Below are 18298 nucleotides of genomic sequence, written 5' to 3'. Positions count from 1 at the left end.
CTAACCCCCCAGCTCAGACACTGGCTAGACTCTCATCTCCGCCTCCTTTGGCCGCCCACCCACTTGCACCCACTGCTCAGAGCTTCAGCTGGTGTTGCGACTGTCACCTGATTCACCCTCCCCCGCCCAACCCTTGTCTAGGTCTTGTGAAGACACCTGGACAAAGGCCTTTGCTCTGTCCTCATTCCGGACACATCCCTCCTCTCCCTGAAGTCCTTCCAGGCTTTGAGGCAGTGGCACAGCAATCGCTGGGCACTTTTATTCCCTGAGGTGGCTCTAAAGCCAGCTAAAGGCACATCCCAGGACTCGTACTCTTGAGGGCAGCCATGACACTCGGACAGCAATGTACCCCGCAAAGCCCTGAGCACAAGGCCAGGCACTGGGGAGTTCCCAGACAACACAGCTCCCTCGTTGCCACCACACCCAGCCACACCAGCCACACCCAGCCCCTGCAACCTCCAGCACCTGGTGCCCACAGCCCTGCAGGGAGGCTTGGCTTCTCTGCCCCGCCACACAGGTGGGTGACTATGTCTGGGGCTGCGGGTTAAGCGGTGAAAAATGCCCCAGTGGGTTTTACAAGCAAAGGTCAATGGCTCTGCATTACCTATGGTTCTGCGTTAATCCCGTCTGTGCCCCACCCACCCTGCCAGCCAACTCCTGCTTAACTTTTATGGCTCAGCAGCAAGCACTGGGAAGCCATCTGAGCCACCCACACCCATCCCCTCCTGTGCACCCATAGCCTGCAGGGCCCTGAGGCGGTTTCTCACAGCATGTCACACGTGCCTCTTTACGTGTCAGTCTCTCCTGGGAGGCAGGGATTATCTTCATCCGCCTTCCCATCTCCAGCACAGCACTCACGAGGCACAGATCGGTATTTGTTGGATGTGTCTCCCCGTCCCAGCTGAGACCACACTCAGACACTCAGTGCAGGGCCTCGTCTGCGTGCCCATGCCAGTCTTGGTGACAGTCACCAATGGCCTCTGGCTCTCATGCCTAAAACCGTCTTCCAGTCATTTGTGTTTCCTCTTCCTTTGAGGCTACAGGCACAGCGGCAACTCCCATTTCCGAGTGCTTATGATGCGCCTGGAGCTTAACACACGTTCCCCGCTGCAGTGGAGAAACTGAGGCTCAGACAGGGTGGTGGAGTTACAAAGCGGCAAAACCTTCTGTCCTTCATACTGGCACAGTTCACCTGGCATCACAGCGGAGCCTATTTTAAACACCGTCATCTGCTCTGCAAAATTTCGTGCTTTTAGAGCTACACATCAAGTTGTCATACAGAATCGTGCTTTGCTCATTAAATGTTTCAAGTGATAAGTCTTGCTACTACAGCTAGATGGTGAAATGACTGTCATATAGGAGAAACCACACGGACTCGGAATGAGAAGCCCTGGGTCGGGCTCCAGCTGTGTCACAGTCGGGCTTTAGGCTCCTAGGTGGAGTCGCCTGACCTCTGGGGACCTCAGTTTCCGCACCTGTAAAAAGGAGAACAGCAACTCCCCAGAAGGTTTCCTGACGCATGCTGGAAAGTGCTTGCTCTAGCCACTTTAGGAGCGTCCTCATTAAAAAAGTATAAATATGATTTACCCAGAGCCATCTCACCCCTGTGCTGAGCGCAGAGCTAGACACACAGCAGGGCATCAGTAAGTCTTGCTAAGTGATTATTCAGTTGCTGGGAGATTCAGGAGTCGGAGATAACAAGCCAGTATTTCTCTCCCCCCGATCCTAGAGGGACTCCTGAGTGCCTCCATTTATCATGCGTCTGGAACATGTCAAATTCTGTGACAAACCTCTTAGGAGGGTACTCTCCCCAAATCCTTCCGACATCGCTGCCAGGTGTTACTCCATGTTGCAGGGGATCAAACTGAGACTCGAAAAGAGGGAAAGTGACTTGCCCAAAGTCACAGTGCCACAGGGTGGTAGAGCAGAGATTTGAACCCAAGTCTGTGGCCCGGCCTGTGTTCCTAACCACCACATTTCCAAAGGGAGCTGCTCTGGGACACTCCTCTGTAATTCAAAGATCCTGCCCCAAGTAGAACCTTCTGACTGTGCCCAGTGAGACCCGTTTCACTCAAGCGTCTCATCTAATTCCTACTTATTCTTCAAGTAGGTTAGTCCAATGGTCACTCCCACAAACCCCCTCCCCCGACCATCACAGGTGGTGAGGTCTTTCTGCCTCTTCTAAACCCTCGTAGAAATCCACCTGCACCTCAAATCACTCCCACCTGCTACAGCCTAACGGGGCTTCGTCCATCTGGCATTCCTCAGACCCGGCCCCTGAGTTCCTCAAAAGATGTGGTTCTCAGTGCACCTTTGCTTGGTCCGCCCACTGGACCGCCGGTCCCCCTCCTCCCAGGAGTTGTAACAGGAGTCTTGGGGCTGTGCTCGGTGAGGTGATCTGGCTTCGCCTCAAGCAGGCATCCCGCCTGCTTGGTACAGCATCCAGAGTCCCACAGGCCCTGGCCCAGGACCCAACAGATAAGATCTCGATGCCCTGCCTAATTTGATGGCAAAGATGCTATAAAAAGCACAGCACCCAGGCTCAACACTGGCTTGTGACAGAGTCCAAAGCCTTGCACTTGGTTCCTCCACAAGGGGCTGTACAGCCAAAGGCCAAATGGCTTCCCTGCCAGGAACAGTTCTCAGACAGATACTCCAGCAGGAGGCTGCCCTTCTTAGGCTTCAAGGGCCCATCAGAGTTACCAATGCTTAGAAACCAGCATCCAGGACAAAGGCCACAACCCCTCCTCCTATTGATCCAGCTCTTACTGCCCAGAGACCCCTGGGTTATTAGTTACGAGAGCAAGGGAACCCCTTCCTCTGCCACTAAACTCCTGTGTGGCTCTGGGGACATCTGCTCCGGGCCTCAGATGGGAAATGAGGGGATGGGATCAAAACATCTCCATCTCCCCTCTGGGCCCTGGGGCCCCAAGTTACCATAAGGTTCTTTCTACCACTAGTATTCTGCAGGTAGAAAAATATTCTTTACTCTCACACCCCAAAACAGGGTGAGAGCAAAGCATCCTCAGTCCAGAGAACAGCAGAGGCCAATCAGGGCTGCCCAGCACTGTGCCCTCAAAGCCTGTCCCCTCCAGAGGCAATCCCTTGTTTCTGCTGCCTCAAAGATAGCTGCCTCCCATAGCAGAGACTCAGAGGTGTGTCCGGGCCCTATCCACTTTAGGAAAAAGGGGGAGAGGCCTGAATTACCTTCTGGGGTGTGGACTCACCACAGAAACCCAGCAGACCCTGGGGGCAGAAAGAGCCCAGCACCTTCCCTGCCTGAAAGGAGGGCACGGCAGGAGGAGTCGGCTGCGTCTACTTTGATTCCCAATCCAGAAAAGCTTTTCTCTACTCTACAGGGTCAATCTCCTTTTCCTTTTCCCAGGACACAGCTTACTCATTCTGACTGGGTTCGTTTTCCTCACCCAGAATGAGTTCTGCAGTCCCATAGGCAAAACCCACTCATCCCAGGCTTCAGTATTATACTTCACCACTTCGAGTCCTTTACCTTCCTTCAGATTTTCATAGCACAAAGTGCCAAAGCTCTTCAACTCTTTGGGGCCACAGACCCCTCAGAAAATCTGTGGCTAACATTGCTCTCTCTGATAAAAACACACACATACAACGTCTGCAGACTATTTTGGGGGGTCCGCAAGCCCCCTGAACTCCATCATGGACTCAGAAAGACCCTGAGGGGCACCTAGCTGGCTCAGCTGGTGAAGCCTGCGACTCTTGTTGTGAGTTCGAGCCCCACACTGGGTGTAGAGCTCACTTTAAAAAAATAAAATAAAAAAAAAAATAAAAAGACTCTAGATCCTAGAAGAAAAGCAGGTCATCCAGTCCCGTCTCCCACCCAAGCCAGATTCCCTTCCAAAAGCAAGCCTTACTGGTGGGCGGCTCAGTCCATTAAGCATCTGCCTTTGGCCCAGGTCATGAATCCCAAGGTCCTGGGATTGAATCCCACATCCATATCCTTCCTCAGCTAGGAGGCTGCTTCTCCCTCTGCCTGCCTCTCCCTGCTTGTGTGTTCTCTCCCTCTCTCCCTTTCTCTCTCTGACAAATAAATAAACTCTTTAAAAAAAAAAAAAAGTCTTATCAGACAATCTTCCTCTTCTCCACCTGGCCCACTCCTCAGGACTACTCCTTTAGGAAACCTTCCCTCATCTCTCCTGCTCCAATCCAACGCCCATCATCCCAGCCCGAGCCACACACTTTCCCACCTGTGCTTCCTCCTTTCTGTCCGTTGTCTTACTTCCCCTTTGACAGAGCTGGCCCTCTGCGAACCTGTTCGTTTAATCCCATAACCCTGAGCTGGAGCTGGAGTGGACCATGATCCTGTGTTTGAAAATTCTGTGCTCTGAAGCCAGGGCTAACGACAGGAGTGGCCCATCTACCAAAGGGCCTCAGTCAGCCCTGGGCCTCAGCAGAGTAGGGGCTCCTCTGGGATGACTGCCTTTCCTGCTGGAAAGTCCCAGAGAGGCCCTTCACCAACTGAAATCGACCGATAGGAAAATTAAGGCCCAGAGAGGCAAAATGACTTACTCTAGGTCGATATGCAAGAAAGAGGCAGAGCTTGGATTAGAACCCAGGTCCCAGCCTAGATCTCTTTTCCTTTACACAAATGGTTTTATGAAAACCAAATCTTTCCTCCTACTCCCACGCTCATATACACAGAGAGAATTTATGAAAAGCAGCACTGAGAGCGTTAACTCTGGGGAGTATGACCAGCTGGGTTATCAGAGAAGTGAGAAGGGGAACTTTTACTGTTTACCTTAATACCCTTCCGTACTGTTTTATTTCTTTTTGTTTTGTTTGGACCAGAAACACGTTTTATTTATCCATATTTTCAAATAAATCTGCCACAGAAAGGAGATTCTGGCCCCGGCCCACTCCCAACACACATAAAAACAAAGAGAAGCCACACGTCAACCTGTCCGGGCACAACCATAAATTAGTGAGGCTGCCTTCTTGGTGTGGTTTATGGCCACTAGTCTCATTCATTCACAGTCACGGTGCAGTGATGGCTTGAAGAATCTTCCCGGGGAAAGTTTAATTCAATTAGGGCTCTTGGCAGCTCCCAGAGGAAGCGCTGGTATCTTGCTTTTACTTACACAAATTGAGGGCAGACCAAACAGACCCAGACTTTCCCAGGGAGATCCCACCCAGCCCAGAGAGGATGCCCTTTAGAGCCACGCCCAGGGAGGTGGCCAGAGAGGGAGGTGGCCTGGGGAGCACGGCTCATATACCGGCTGATCCCAGCGCTCTGAGTGTTGACTTTTGGAGCTCACCTAAACTCCTGGCCGGGCCTTCGGTCTGGTGACTAGCCTCTCCAACGCTTGCTCTCCTCCCTCTCAGAGCCGTCAAACTCATTTCCTATCTGCCCCCAGGACCTTCACATGGACCCCATCTCCACATGGAAGGCAGTCCCGCACTCCTTCAGTCCCTGGATACTCAGGAGACCTTACTCTGCACCAGGCACACAGAAGGAAGCAAACAAAGGCCCTGTCCTCAAGGGCTGACATGCTTGTGGGAATTGTGTGCTAAGAATAACTCTCTCGGTCCTGCATGCTTATCTCATTCCTCTCCATCCTTCAAGACTGGCTCAAGTTCCACTTCCCCTGAGAAGCCTCCCCTACTCACCCCTGCCCTCAGGGACTGCCGTTCCCTGAACTCTGCCTGCCGGGAGTCTGCCCATCCCTTCCGTGCGAACACACCATTTTCTCCAAAGCACACTCCAAGCTCCTAACCAGCAGGGCTAGGGGTTTCACTCTTCTTGGTTCCCTGATGGGCCACAAGCTAAATGCCTGGTGGCTGATTTCGACTGACTTGCCTCTTGGATCCCAGTTGATGAGACAAATTAATTAGCTGCTCTCAGTCCTGGCTGACCAATACAGAGACAGCGCTTGTAAGCTTTGCCTGCCACACGGCGAGTGTGTTAAGTGTTGTTAGCTATTTATTTTGGTGAGATTGTGGACACACAGCTGTGATGTCACCTCTCTGCCTGCAGTGGCCTGGTCACCAACAGTCTGAGTACTGAGGAAGGGCCAGACTGAGTTAAGTGTCCCCCCAAGGGACTGGAAAGGGGGCCTGGGGAGGAACAGAATTTCTCATCCTGAACCTCGCTCCAAGCTGCTTAAGGACATATCTTTTCAGAAAATAACTTGCTGGGGGTGATGTGGGGAACTCCAAATTCTCAGCAAATCAGTATTAGAAGTCAGGTGTCAGGTCGGCCCTAACAGAGCCCCAAACTGGCCCCATAAGTATGACGAGCTTTGGGGGAAGAAAATGAAGTCAGCAGAATCCCAAAGAAGGGAGAGAGCCCACTGCTCCGGGCCCGACTCAAAACTTAGTTCAGTTAAAATTAGATTAGCCTATAAGATTAAAAACAACCACACATAATCACCGGCTGCCTAAAAGTATGAGTTGATGTTTATCGACATCTAAAGACATGGCCTGGCCCAGGGCGGTGTGTGCAGACAACCTTGGGGAGACATGTCTGACTCAGATGTTTGCAGGGGGTGTGAATGCTGCAAAATGAGGCCCACACAGGCGATGAATGACTCAGGAATAATCCAGGTCCTGGGTTTGCTGAGTGAGCCTTCTCTCTCCACCACTGAAAGAAAGAAAGGGGGCAGGGGAGGAGAGGACGGAAGGAGGCAGGCCAGCCAGCTCCGTCCAGGCTGGCATTCCCAAAGGGAGTCCGGGGTCCCTCCACTCCAGTTCCCGGCCTCTCCTGTGTTTCTCAATGCCAACACCTCAGAGAAGGATGATTTAATTCACAGTGGGACTTGGCGGGGCGGGGGGGAGGTCACAGTTTTTTCCTAAACCCAAGAAATGATCCATACAGAGCCATTAAGACTTGAAATACTAAAACCGTAAAACTTTCTTATTCAAAATGATTATGGGAAAAATAAAACTTCTGAATTGAAAGGGAGCTGGGGCATAATGAGGAACAGAGGCTCTGGAGTCAGAAAGATCTGGGCTTAAATCCCAATCTAGCTGTGCAAGTACCTGACAAAGCTTCTGAAATAGGAGCTCAATAAGTAGCAGCTAAGGTAATTCGCAAAATTGGACAAAACTACTACAGGTAATTCCTAACAGGAGCTCAGAGAGGTTGTGCCTTTCCTAAGGGCACACAGCTCAGCAAAGAACTAAGACCAGATCTCAAGTTGCTTGACTTCCTCATTCCTGCCCATTCAGCATGTTTTTGGTTGTAGTTCACTTCTCTGCCTCTCCTTTCTCCTCCGGGAGGGCCTACAACACTTTAAGGAAAAGGAAAAGCCCTCTATTGCAAAGGTTTGCTGTTCCATTAAGCGAATGACAGGCCCTGAGAATGACAGGCCCCACAGCTGAATTCAGCCCTCACACTCTTCAGTTAGCTCTAGGAGCTGATCTGGCCTGGGCTCCAGACCACCCCAGACTGCCCTGCTCCTTCAGCTCTCCCTTCCTACTGGGGGAGCTGGTGTCCCTTCTGACACCCACTCGAGTTACCAATGTGGATGTGCCTAGTCACTTATTCTCATCAAAACCCCTTTGGACCTCTGGTCTCCCTTGATCTTTATAAGGACATAGCATGTCAGCCAGGAAGGAAAGAAGATGGGGTCCTGGGTTAGAAGTCCAGAGATGCGTCCTTTGGCACTTACTTGCTACATGACCTTGGGTTCCTTAGATGTACAATGGGCACACCAACCACCTGCTAACCCACTGAGACGATCAGAATTAACTACTACATACGGAAGTGCTTTGGAAACAAGTTACAGTAGTAATGATAGTTACTACTAGATTCTGCCTGCCTTCGAGGGCTGAAGAAATTTGTGCCATCTGCTCCCAACACAGAGGATGCCTCTCAGGGGATCCTGCTGAGCCCTGAGCACCCTCTCTGCCAAGAGGCAGAAGAGCCCCTCCTGACTAACCCCCCTTTCACTGGCACTCCCCTGCCCAAGGAGCTCTAGTCAGACCACAGAGAGGGCACCTCCAAAGAGAGGACAGGGAGGTCACTACCAGAGGACCAGGCACAGGCCCAGCCTTGTATCTATGCAACTCATGGAGACAGGGGATAGGCCCAAAGCTAGGCACTGAACCCCTTTCTCAGGACAAAAAGAGGGCTCCCACCATTGACATCCGCCACATCCCAAGAGGGAGTCCAAGTGCAGGAGGCTGGGCTTGAACTCCGCGGAAGGCCATGTGTGCCTCTGCCCCTGGGTCTGTGAGGGGCAGGAGAGACAGGCGCACTCCTCTAGGACGTTATGCCAAGACTCAAACAGAAAAGAAACAGCAATTCAGAATCATGGAGGATAACTTCTATGAGCTGTTTCCTCATCTGAAAAACAGAGATAGCCTTTATTTCATATGATTTTAGTAGGAATTAAATGAGATCACTTTTATAAAGTGCCTGACACTACTCTGTAGATACTCAATAAATGGTAATTCCGATTAAAACACAAACACACCCAACAGAAGAGATGTCACAGGGCAGGCTAGGCCTCGTGCCAAAGTTGTGGATAAACAATAAGGGAAACGGGTTCAGGGGGAGAAGCCAGAGCAACTGCTGTGGGCTGGAGTGGGCTGGGAAGACGGCCCAGAGGGGTGGAGTCTGAATAGGCCCTAGAAGCGGCCTGAACAGTGGGGCACAGTGCTGGGCACTCCCAAGTGTGTCCTCTACACCCGTCTTAGAAGGAAGGTAGAGATGGCATCATCACTACCAATGAGGCAAATCGGGTCCAGAGAAACAAGGCACCTGGCACAGACACTGGTACTGCAGGGCAGGGGCAGAAGCCCAGGAGTTCTGACCATGTCTTTGCTTTCCCAGAGCTGGAGGAGCAGGGTAGGAATGAGAAGAGAGGCATGCCTCGTGGGAGCTCCGCGGAATGAAGTCCAGCAACGTGACCAGTCAGGAGCCCTCCAAGTGCCCGGATGCTTCTGGAGACACATGTCCTACCTAAAGGGCTCCTCCCAGCCCCTGGCTGACCCTCTCTTCCCACCGTCCTGCAGTCAGTCAGCTATCTGCCCAAAGAGGAAAAAGGCACTCCTTTCTTTTTAGAGAAGGCCATCTGGGCTTCTTGAGATAATTTCAACAGGACCTTTGAAGTTGTTCCTCTCTCCTCAGAAGTGGAAGAGGTGAGTTCTTGTCTTATTTTACAGGAAGCCAGTTGCTGGGGCTGATAGCCATGCATGTGAAGTGGGCAGCAGTGACCCCCACCCCTACCTCCCCTACTCACAGACCTGTTTAAGGAGGAAATGACAGGATATGCCTTTGCAAAGACCAAAACAAAACAAAACAAAAGCTATAAGACGTGAAGAGACAAAGGAAGGCTTTTTTGTCTCTGGTCAGGAGACAAGAAGAATACCTGCTTTATGGGCTCTAGAGCCTCTGCCAGGAGTTCCAGATCAGGGATATGGGCAAACAAACACAGGGGGTGCCAGTGGAAAGCCAGGTTACAGCTGGGCTCTCCCTTGGAACAAGCACTAGACTGGCAGTCGGGTGAACTGGGGACAAAGCGGAATTCATACAGGGCCCAAATCACAAGGTGGGGGGGCGGGGAAGCGAACCTAACCTAAGGCTTGGGGTCACGCTCACAGGTCTCCCAACAGCCTAAACCCCCCTCCTCCCACCAGCCCCTCCCCATCAAAGATAAGGCAAGAACCCCTGACCATCAGAGCAAGCAAAAAGGCCCACAGCAGGGCCTCATGTCACCCATGGAGCCAGTCAGGAGAGAACCCAGAAGCATTCCTCTAGAACTTCAGCTCTAACCAACCCCACCCTCCCACAGCCATCTCTGACGGGGCCAACCTAAGGCTCCGCTCACTGACAGGACAGGAAGGCAAACTGCACACAGCACTTTCTATTCTTAACAGAGGGGCACCTTGCAAGGGAAGCAGCTGCCAGACGTGACAGAATGAGGGCTCCAACTTGGTTCCTACCCACACTGAGGCGCTGAGGGAGTAGGCAAGACCCCAGAATGAACTCCTAGATTCCTGGATATCTGAGCGTGCACAGGGAGCATGGCCTCAGCCCCAACACCTGTCCCCAAAGTCAGTTGGTGCTCTCTCCCCACCCCACTTCAGAACCTGCCCTGGAGGCAGCTAAAGTGAAAGAACAAAATCGGTAGGACACACCCAACACACCGAAACCTTAAGGAAGGACGCCCTGTGGCAGCCTAGGGTTGAGAGATTCGTAATCTTCCAGCTTCAGAGGAAGACTGTCTGTGGGAGGCTAAGACCTAAGACGGGATATGCATTTGCCTTTGGTGTTTCAAATCCCAACAGGTGCGGATGCCGGGGAGGCTCAGTCGGTTAAGCCTTCGGCTAAGGTCATTATCACAGGGTGCTGGGATGAGCCCCCGCATCAGGCTCCCTGCTCAGTGGGGAGCCTACATGCGTGCAGGCGCTCTCTATTAAATGAAATAAATCCCAACAGAGGCAGCTGTCACTCACTGAGTACTTCCTGTAGGTATAAAAGCAGCTTCATATGTGTTAACTGGGGTCACCACTCTCTAAGTACTATTATTCCCCCCATTTTATACCTGATGAAGCAGAGGCTCAGAAAGGCTCAGTGGCAGAGCAGAGGTGCCTGCATCTAACCTCAGTTCTCCACTGCAAAGGGAAAGGAAGAAATGGTCATTCACTTTTGCCACCTGAACAGGGACCTTGGGATCTTTTGGTCGTAATTCTCTTCCCCAGAAGAGCCAGATGCTAGGGCTCCTCTGTTTTCCGAATGCCCTTCCAAGCCAGAGACACCAGCTTTTGGAACTGCAAACGTTCTCAGACATCATACCCAGTCTCCTTATTTTACAATGGGAAAACTAAGGCCCAAGGCTGAGTGACTTGCCAGGGTTACCGGAGTCAGTGGAACGAATGGCAGAAATGTCAGACCTGGAAGGGGCCGAAGATCAGCTGACAGGTGGGGAGGCGTGACTGGGCCAAGGTCACAGAGGGAGGTGGGATGAGAAGCCAAGTTTCCTAACTTCTAGACTGATGGCCTGGACATGCCACCCTCTCTGTTCTCCAGCTGCTCAGGGTCCCTGGTACGGGTTCTGATGGGGACAAAGCAGGCCAAGCCTGACCCCATTAGACACAGATATCAGGCCTTCAGGGACAAACTCCTTTCTCCCTGGAGTAGGATCTCTGTGGTCACACCAAGAGAAGACACTGAGGCATGCTGTGTGTGTACTAGCCCCCAGTGCCCTAACACAATGCCGGGTATCGCTGGAAGGTGAGGGAGTTGCAGAGAGAAGGGCAATTTCTAGACAGTGATTGTGAGGTCTCTTCCAGGTCTCATACAGGCAAATGACACATCACGGTCACTCGTTTCTTACAAAAACAAAACAAAAACAAGACACAGTTTTCATGATTCAATTGATAATGGTCAATTTAGAGATTCTTGCCAGTCTCACAGCTGGGCAAGACCTGCAGAAAAAGGCCCAGCTGGTTCAAGGTCATGTTGCTGTCCAAATCCGTACACAGAGCTCCCCTCGCCCAGTCCTTGATTTTTACCAGGAAGCTGGCTGCCATCAGGGTACAGGTACGTGGAGCTGGTGGTCCAGCTCCATGCACAGGCCCTCCTACTGTCACAGCACCAAAGCTCCACGCCAGCAACTGGATCTGTCAAAACAGAGTGTCCTGCTGCGGCATGTCCCAGAGCCTGCCTCACACCAGCCCAGCATCACCACTCAGCTCCTGCATGTCCTTGGGAAAGCTGCAAGGCTTCCTACCAAGAGTCACAAACTCCCCAAACCCAAACCAGAAGAATCCCAGATCCTCATGTCTTCCACAGATAGGTGAGGCTAACAAAGCAAAGGCAGCTTTCAAAGCTCCCCCCCCCCCCCGGACACACTTCCAGGGACTTCTGGGCTATGCAGGCTCCGGGGAACTCCATCAATCACCCAGCAGGACAGAGTGTCCATGCCTAGCATGGAGGAAGACCAGGGAGGGGAGGGAACAACTTTTCTGGTTCCTTCTCCCCAAAAACATTTCAAAGTCTCTTTGGACCAGAATATCCTGAACCCATCCACCTGTCCCTCTCCCACTTGGTTGAGTGGCCAGCCAACGTGACTGGACAGCCCATGCAGCACCTTGAGACACAGCAAGGTGCCAATGTGCAGGTGGTTGGGGGGGCCAGACCAAGCTTCAACCTCCTCCACTCCCCCCCCAACCTCCAAAACAGACTTCAGAAACTTCCAGGGCCCCAGTCCCATACACTGTGTAAAGGACGGCATTCCCGGGCCGGAAACTGACTCAGGGGCTCCCGGCCAGCCTGGGCAGGCAAAGCTGACAGATAACATTCTGGGAATAAAGGAAGGTGATACTGTGGGGATCCCGCAGGTTCCAGCACACAGGTCCCCTGCTATACTTAAACTCCTCAGACAGGCCAAGTAGATAAACACTCCATTCTGGAATGCCCTCCCATGAAGCATGTAATTGCCCCGGCTGCTGCTCACAGAGTCGACCGTGCCACTTGCTGGAAGACACTTGTCTGTCTCGTACACAGTTGGGTGCCTGGCTCCCCTTGGGGTCTGGCTCAGCCAGAGGAGACCTGCAGGCCTGGAACCCTTGCCGGACGTACCTCGTATAAGAAGCATCCCATGCTCTAATCTTGCTTTCCCCCTTGCACATAAGCTGGCTCCAATCTTGGGAGCCCTCAGACCACAGAGCCCAAGTTTGAGAAAGACCAAGATGGCAGGACAGAGGCTGCCTACTTTACTGGAGTGGTCCAGCCCTTTATTCCTGGGTAGTCTCAAGTGGTAAGGATGGGGCAAGAAGCTCACCAGTTTGGGCCGCAGAAGTGTCCAGGTAACTGGACTTACCTATCTTCATGAGGCAGGCCAGCAGGATCCAGAGGGAGATCTCAAAGGGTGTGCGCACATGGGTGTAGTCGATGCCCAGGACCGGAAAGGCCTTTCGAGTCTTCATGCCGTGTTCAGTGACGGAATGGTTAACAGGGCGGCTCTCGGGGGCGATCTCCGGTGGGGCGGTGGTGACATCCCCAATAGAGCGTTCCCGTGGGGGCTCTGAGCCTCGGATGGTGCTGGCCGTAGGGCTGGGCTGGAGGCCATGGCTCCTGAGAACAGGCAGCAGCCCCACCAAGGCTACTACAACCAGCAACGAAGGGAAGATTCGCGGGGGAGCGCGGCCGCAGATGCCAGACCACAGAAGCATCATGCTGATCCCCTGGTTCAGCAGGCCTTGACCCTTAGCAAAGTGAGAGTAAGACCTGAGACATAGGTAGCAAGGGGTCAGCAGGTGGAAGACAGACTAGGGCCGTCTCTAGAAAAAGTTCATGTTTTAGAGAGGTGTTTGTGTAGAAGCAGATCTCTGGGGGGTAGAAGGAGGCTGGGTTTGCAATGGAGAACTCCAAACTGGGGAAAGGGGCCAAGGACCCAGAAAGGACCACAGGAGTCCAATAGGTCTGGAACTCCAGGCCTGGGGGTATGCGTGGGGGGTGAGGGGGGAAGAGAGGGACTGCACCCTAGGGACAGAGGAAGGGACAGAAGAGGTTGGACCCCAGGCAAAGAAAAGGGAAGGGGAAGGCTGGGACCCTTGGCTGAGGAAAGTAACTGAGGAGCCAGGACTCAGCTAAGGGAAGCGGCAGGGAGCCTGACCTAAAGGAAGGGGACCAAAGGAGGGGTGGGGGGTAGGAGCCAGTCCAGGAAAAGAAGAGAGGGGGCTGGGAGCCCAGCCTGCGAGGAAGGAGTGAAGCCGGAAAGGGGCCGGGAGTTTCCCCACCCAGAGAAGGGCCGGGGTGCAGGCGCGCCGGGCTTAAATTCCGGGGAAATGGAGGGAGGCGGAAGGCGGAGGTAGGCGGCCTGGCGGGAGGGTGCCTCGGCGCGGGCTAGGGGCGGCTCGCGGTGGGCCGGCAGCAACACACCCCTCCTTGCGGCCCCGGCGCGGCGCTGCGCTCCGCCCCGGCCCAGCTTCAGCTCCGCCGCGTCCAGCTCCAGCGACAACTGCAGCCCCAGCCCTAAGCCCTAAACCGGCAGCGGCGGCGGACTGATGCCTGGCTTGAGCCCGGCACTGCTATTTATAGACACCAGCGAGCAGCCAGCGCAGCGGGCTAGAGGGACCTCTCAGCGCCCGCGCACCGCAGCGACCACTGTCTCCAAGGGAAGGAACTACGGGTAGGAAGAGGACGAGTCAGAAGTTGACCCAAAAAAAAAAAAAAAAAAAAAAAAAGGCGGGGCGGGGGGCGGGGAGGAGGATTGAATCCCCAGAGATTCGAACTAACAGGGATGGAATGCTTTACTATTTACAAAGCGCTTCCACTAGACACCAGCAGTCTCATGAAGAGCTCTCAACTGTCTTGTGAAGGATGTATTTTATCTTATGTATTTAGTTACTATATGACCTTGAGCGAGTTACTTAACTTCTCTGTTCCCTAGTTTTCTTATCTGAACAGGGGACATAGTAGCTGTACCTATTTCGGAGCGATGCTATGATGACCAAATGAGATAATCTACCTAAAGGGTTTAGAATAGAGCCTGGCCAATAAAACCATTATTATGGTTCCAGTTTTGCAGATAAGAAAATAGGAGAATTTCTTAACTAGTGTATAGTTATATTAGTTTGCTAGAGCTGCCATAACAAAATACCACGAACTGGGTGGTTTAAAGAACAAGACAGGGGCACCTGGGTGGCTCAGTGAGTTAAAGCCTCTGCCTTCGGCTCGGGTCATGATCCCAGGGTCCTGGAATCAAGCCCCGCATCGGGTTCTCTGCTCAGCAGGGAGCCTGCTCCCCGCCCCCGCCCCCGACTGCCTCTCTGCCTAACTTGTGATCTCTGTCTGTCAAATAAATAAATAAAATCTTAAAAAAAAAAAAAAAAAGACCAAGACGTTTTTGTCTCACACTCGAGGTTAGAGGTCCAAAATCAAGGTGTGAGCAGAACTGGGTCCTTCTGAGGGCTGTGAGAGAGAATCCCTTCCATGCTTCTCTCCTAGTTTCTGGTGGTTTGCCTACAATGTTTGGTGTTGCTTGATCATGGCAATATAACCAGTCTTCACCTGGTGATCTCCCTGGGTCTCTGTCTCTGGGTCAAAATTTCCCCTTTTTACAAGATCACCAGTCAGATGGGTGGGGGCCTACCTTCATGATCTTACCTTAACTTGATTACCTTCAATAACCCAATTTCCAAATAAGGCTGCATTCACAGTCCTGGGAGTTAGAACTGCAACATCTTTTGGGAAGGTACAATTTAACCCACAGCAGAGGTGGAACTGAGATTTGAATTATCATGTTTGTCGGAATTGGAAGATTCAAACAGGAATCATTGGGAAGCTTGGAGCAGCACTCAGAAAACACCATGATATATATTATTATCATCATTTATATGTCTTAAGGGCCTCAAATGTAGACTTTTAGTGTTAGAACTACATGAAGTTACACATTCAGTCACAGGGGCCCACTGACAGACTAGAAGGATGCCCTCACATCTGTGAAATTGGTTCCATCGTGAGACCACACCACCTAGAGTATGCTATGAATTTAATAATTTCAGGTAAACTCTATCACTGTGTATTGTTCATGTTAAAAGTATGATCTTATGAAAAGGAATCAGTAAAAACATACTGCAATATTCGTCAGCCTATTTTAGCAAGTCCTCATTTTTTAACCATTCCAGGCCTTTATTTCTTGACTCAGAGAAGCCATGTTTAGGCAGACCCTTCCCCCTCAGATCTAGGGCCGTCTCGGGATGCTTGGATCCTGGGTGGCATCTCCCCCTGCGTAGGCCATGTCTGCTCCCCTGTCCCCTCATTGAATCCTTTCACTAAAAGTAATGGGAATTTTATGAAATTGCTATAGTTATGATATCAATAGATATCTGTGGCAAATAATGTATGGTACTAGGAAAGAATATGCTGGGCCACTTACTAGTTGTATGTCATAACCAAGTCACATTTTGTTTTTGTCACTCTGTTTGTGAGTTCAAGCCCCACACTGGGCATAGAGTTTACATTAAAAAAAAAAAAAAAAAAAGAGGGGTGTCTGGGTGGCTCAGTCATTAAGCTTCTGCCTTCGGCTCAGGTCATGATCCCAGGGTCCTGGGATCGAGCCCCACATCAGGCCCCCCGTTCAGCGGTGGAGAGCCTGCTTCTCCCTTTCCCACTCCCCCTGCTTGTGTTCCCTCTCTTGCTGTGTTCTGTCAAATAAACAAAAAATTTTATTAAAAAAAAAAAAGAGAAAGTGAGTAGGGTCATAATATAGACATGCCTGAGAAATATTGCGGATTCAGTTCTAGACCACTGCAATGAAGTGAATATCACAATAAACCAAATTAGATCAATTTTTTTATTTCCCAGTGCATGTAAAATTTATGTTTATACTAGAGTGTAGTCTGTTAAGTGTGCAATAGCATGATGTCTAAAAAAACATTGTTCAATAAAAACAAAACACTGTCCATACCTTTTTTTTTTTTTTTAAGTAAGCTCTATGCCCAATGTAGGGCTTGAACTCACAACCCTGAGATCAAGAGTCACATGCTCTACCAACTGAACCAGCCAGGCCCCCCTGTGCATACCTTTATTAAAAAACACTTTGTGGGGATGCCTGGTTGGCTCAGTCAGTTAAGCATCTGATTGATTTCTCTTAGGTCATGATCTCAGGGTTCTGAGATTGAGCCCCGTGTTGGGCTCCATGGTCCCAGAACAGGGAGTCTGCTTCTGTCCCTCTCCCCCTCCCTCTTCCCTTCCCTCTGCTCATGCATATGCTCTCTCTCAAATAAATAAATGTCTTAATTAAAAAAAATACTTTATGGCTTTTTTGGCTTTCAGCTTAGAGGAGGTGAAGGTGCAGTTGTCTTCCACGGTCCCGAACCTGACACCAACCACCCACCCCCTGCCAATGCCATGTCAGTTTGACCCCAACGAGATCAAAGTTGTATACCTGAGGTCCACCGCTGGGGAAATCAATGCCACATCTGTCCTGGCCCTGATCCATCTTCCCCGGGTCTATATCCAGAAAATGTTGCTGATGACATCACTAAGGCAACCTGTGACTGGAAAGGTCTGAGAATTACAGGGATACTGACCACTCAAAACAGACAGACCCAGACTGAAAAGATACCTTCAGCCTTGGCCCTAATTATCAAAGCCCTCAAGGAATTGTCAAGAGACAGAAAGAAGAAAAACATTAAGCACAATGGAAATATCACTTTTTTTTTTAAGATTTTATTTATTTATTTGACAGAGAGAGATCACAAGAGGCAGAGAGGCAGGCAGAAAGAGAGAGGGAAGCAGGCTCCCCGATGAGCAGAGAGCCCAATGTGGGGCTCGAACCCAGGACCCTGAGATCATGACCCGAGCCGAAGGCAGAGACTCAACCCACTGAGCCACTCAGGCGCCCCTGGAAATATCACTTTTGATGAGATTGTCAAAATTGCTCAACAGATGCTGCATGGATCTTTAGCCACAGAGCTCTCCAGAACCATTAAAGAGATCCTGGGACAGCCCAGTCTGTGGGTTGCAATGTTCATGGCCACCACCCTCATGACATCATAGATGAAATCAATAGAGGTACAGTGGAATGCCCAGCTAGTTAAGAACTACAGAGGAAAATATTTTAATAAAGGATCATTTGGGGCACCTGGCTGGCTCAATCAGTAGAACATGTGACTCTTGATCTCAGGGTTGTGAGTTTGAGCCCCAGGTTGGTTCCAGAGAAATCATCATGAAAGGAAGAATCAATTAATGCAGCAAACTTCATGGTTTGTTTGTTTTTTTTAAGTAAGTTTAATAACATATATTTTTTTAAAGAGGATCACTTGACAACTCCACCCTCCCCCGCAGGAAAAAACCTTTATGCTAACCATGCTCTGAGTTTTCAGCAAGTTATACTCTTTTTGTTGGTAGAGGGTCTTGCTTCCATGTTAATAGCTATTGACTGATCCGAGTGGTGGGTGCTGAAGGCTGCGGTGGCTGGGGCAATTTCTCAAAATAAGACAACCATGAAGTTTGCTGCATTGGTTGACTCTTCCTTTCATGATGACTTCTCTGGAGCATACAAGGCTGTTTGATAGCATGTTACCCACAGTAGAACTTCTTCTAAATTTGGAGTCAGTCTTTTCAAACTCTGCCACTGCTTCATCAACTCAGTTTAAGTAGTATTCTACATCATTTGTTGTCATTTTGACAGTCTTCACAGCATCTTCACCAGTAGATTCCATCCCAAGAAACCACTTTTTTACTCATCCATAAGAAGCAGCTCCTCATCCATTAAAGTTTTCTCATGAGCTCACAGCATTCCATCCTGTCTTCAGGCTCCACTTCTAGTTCTCTTGCTGTTAACACCACATCTGCAGCTACTTCCCC

At 50.9% G+C, this 18298-nt stretch overlaps 1 protein-coding gene and 1 pseudogene across 1 annotated transcript in view; one reads left to right on the top strand and one right to left on the bottom strand.

The window, feature by feature from the left end:
• SLC9A1 (solute carrier family 9 member A1) overlaps positions 1–13979 on the bottom strand; it is a 48936-nt gene extending 34957 nt beyond the window's left edge. The window contains exon 1 of the mRNA XM_047726785.1: positions 12804–13979. Within this exon, the coding sequence (XP_047582741.1) occupies positions 12804–13158 (355 nt within the window). The 5' untranslated portion in view covers positions 13159–13979. The remainder of the gene's footprint in view (positions 1–12803) is intronic.
• Positions 13980–16832: 2853 nt separating this feature from the next.
• Positions 16833–17529, top strand: LOC125098887 (60S ribosomal protein L12-like; annotated as a pseudogene).
• The last annotated feature ends 769 nt before the right edge of the window (positions 17530–18298 follow it).

Source organism: Lutra lutra, chromosome 4 (genome assembly GCF_902655055.1).
Source record: "Lutra lutra chromosome 4, mLutLut1.2, whole genome shotgun sequence".
NCBI lineage: Eukaryota > Metazoa > Chordata > Mammalia > Carnivora > Mustelidae > Lutra > Lutra lutra.
The sequence above is the reverse complement of the archived record's forward strand: the minus strand, read 5'-3'. Positions and strand labels throughout refer to the sequence as shown.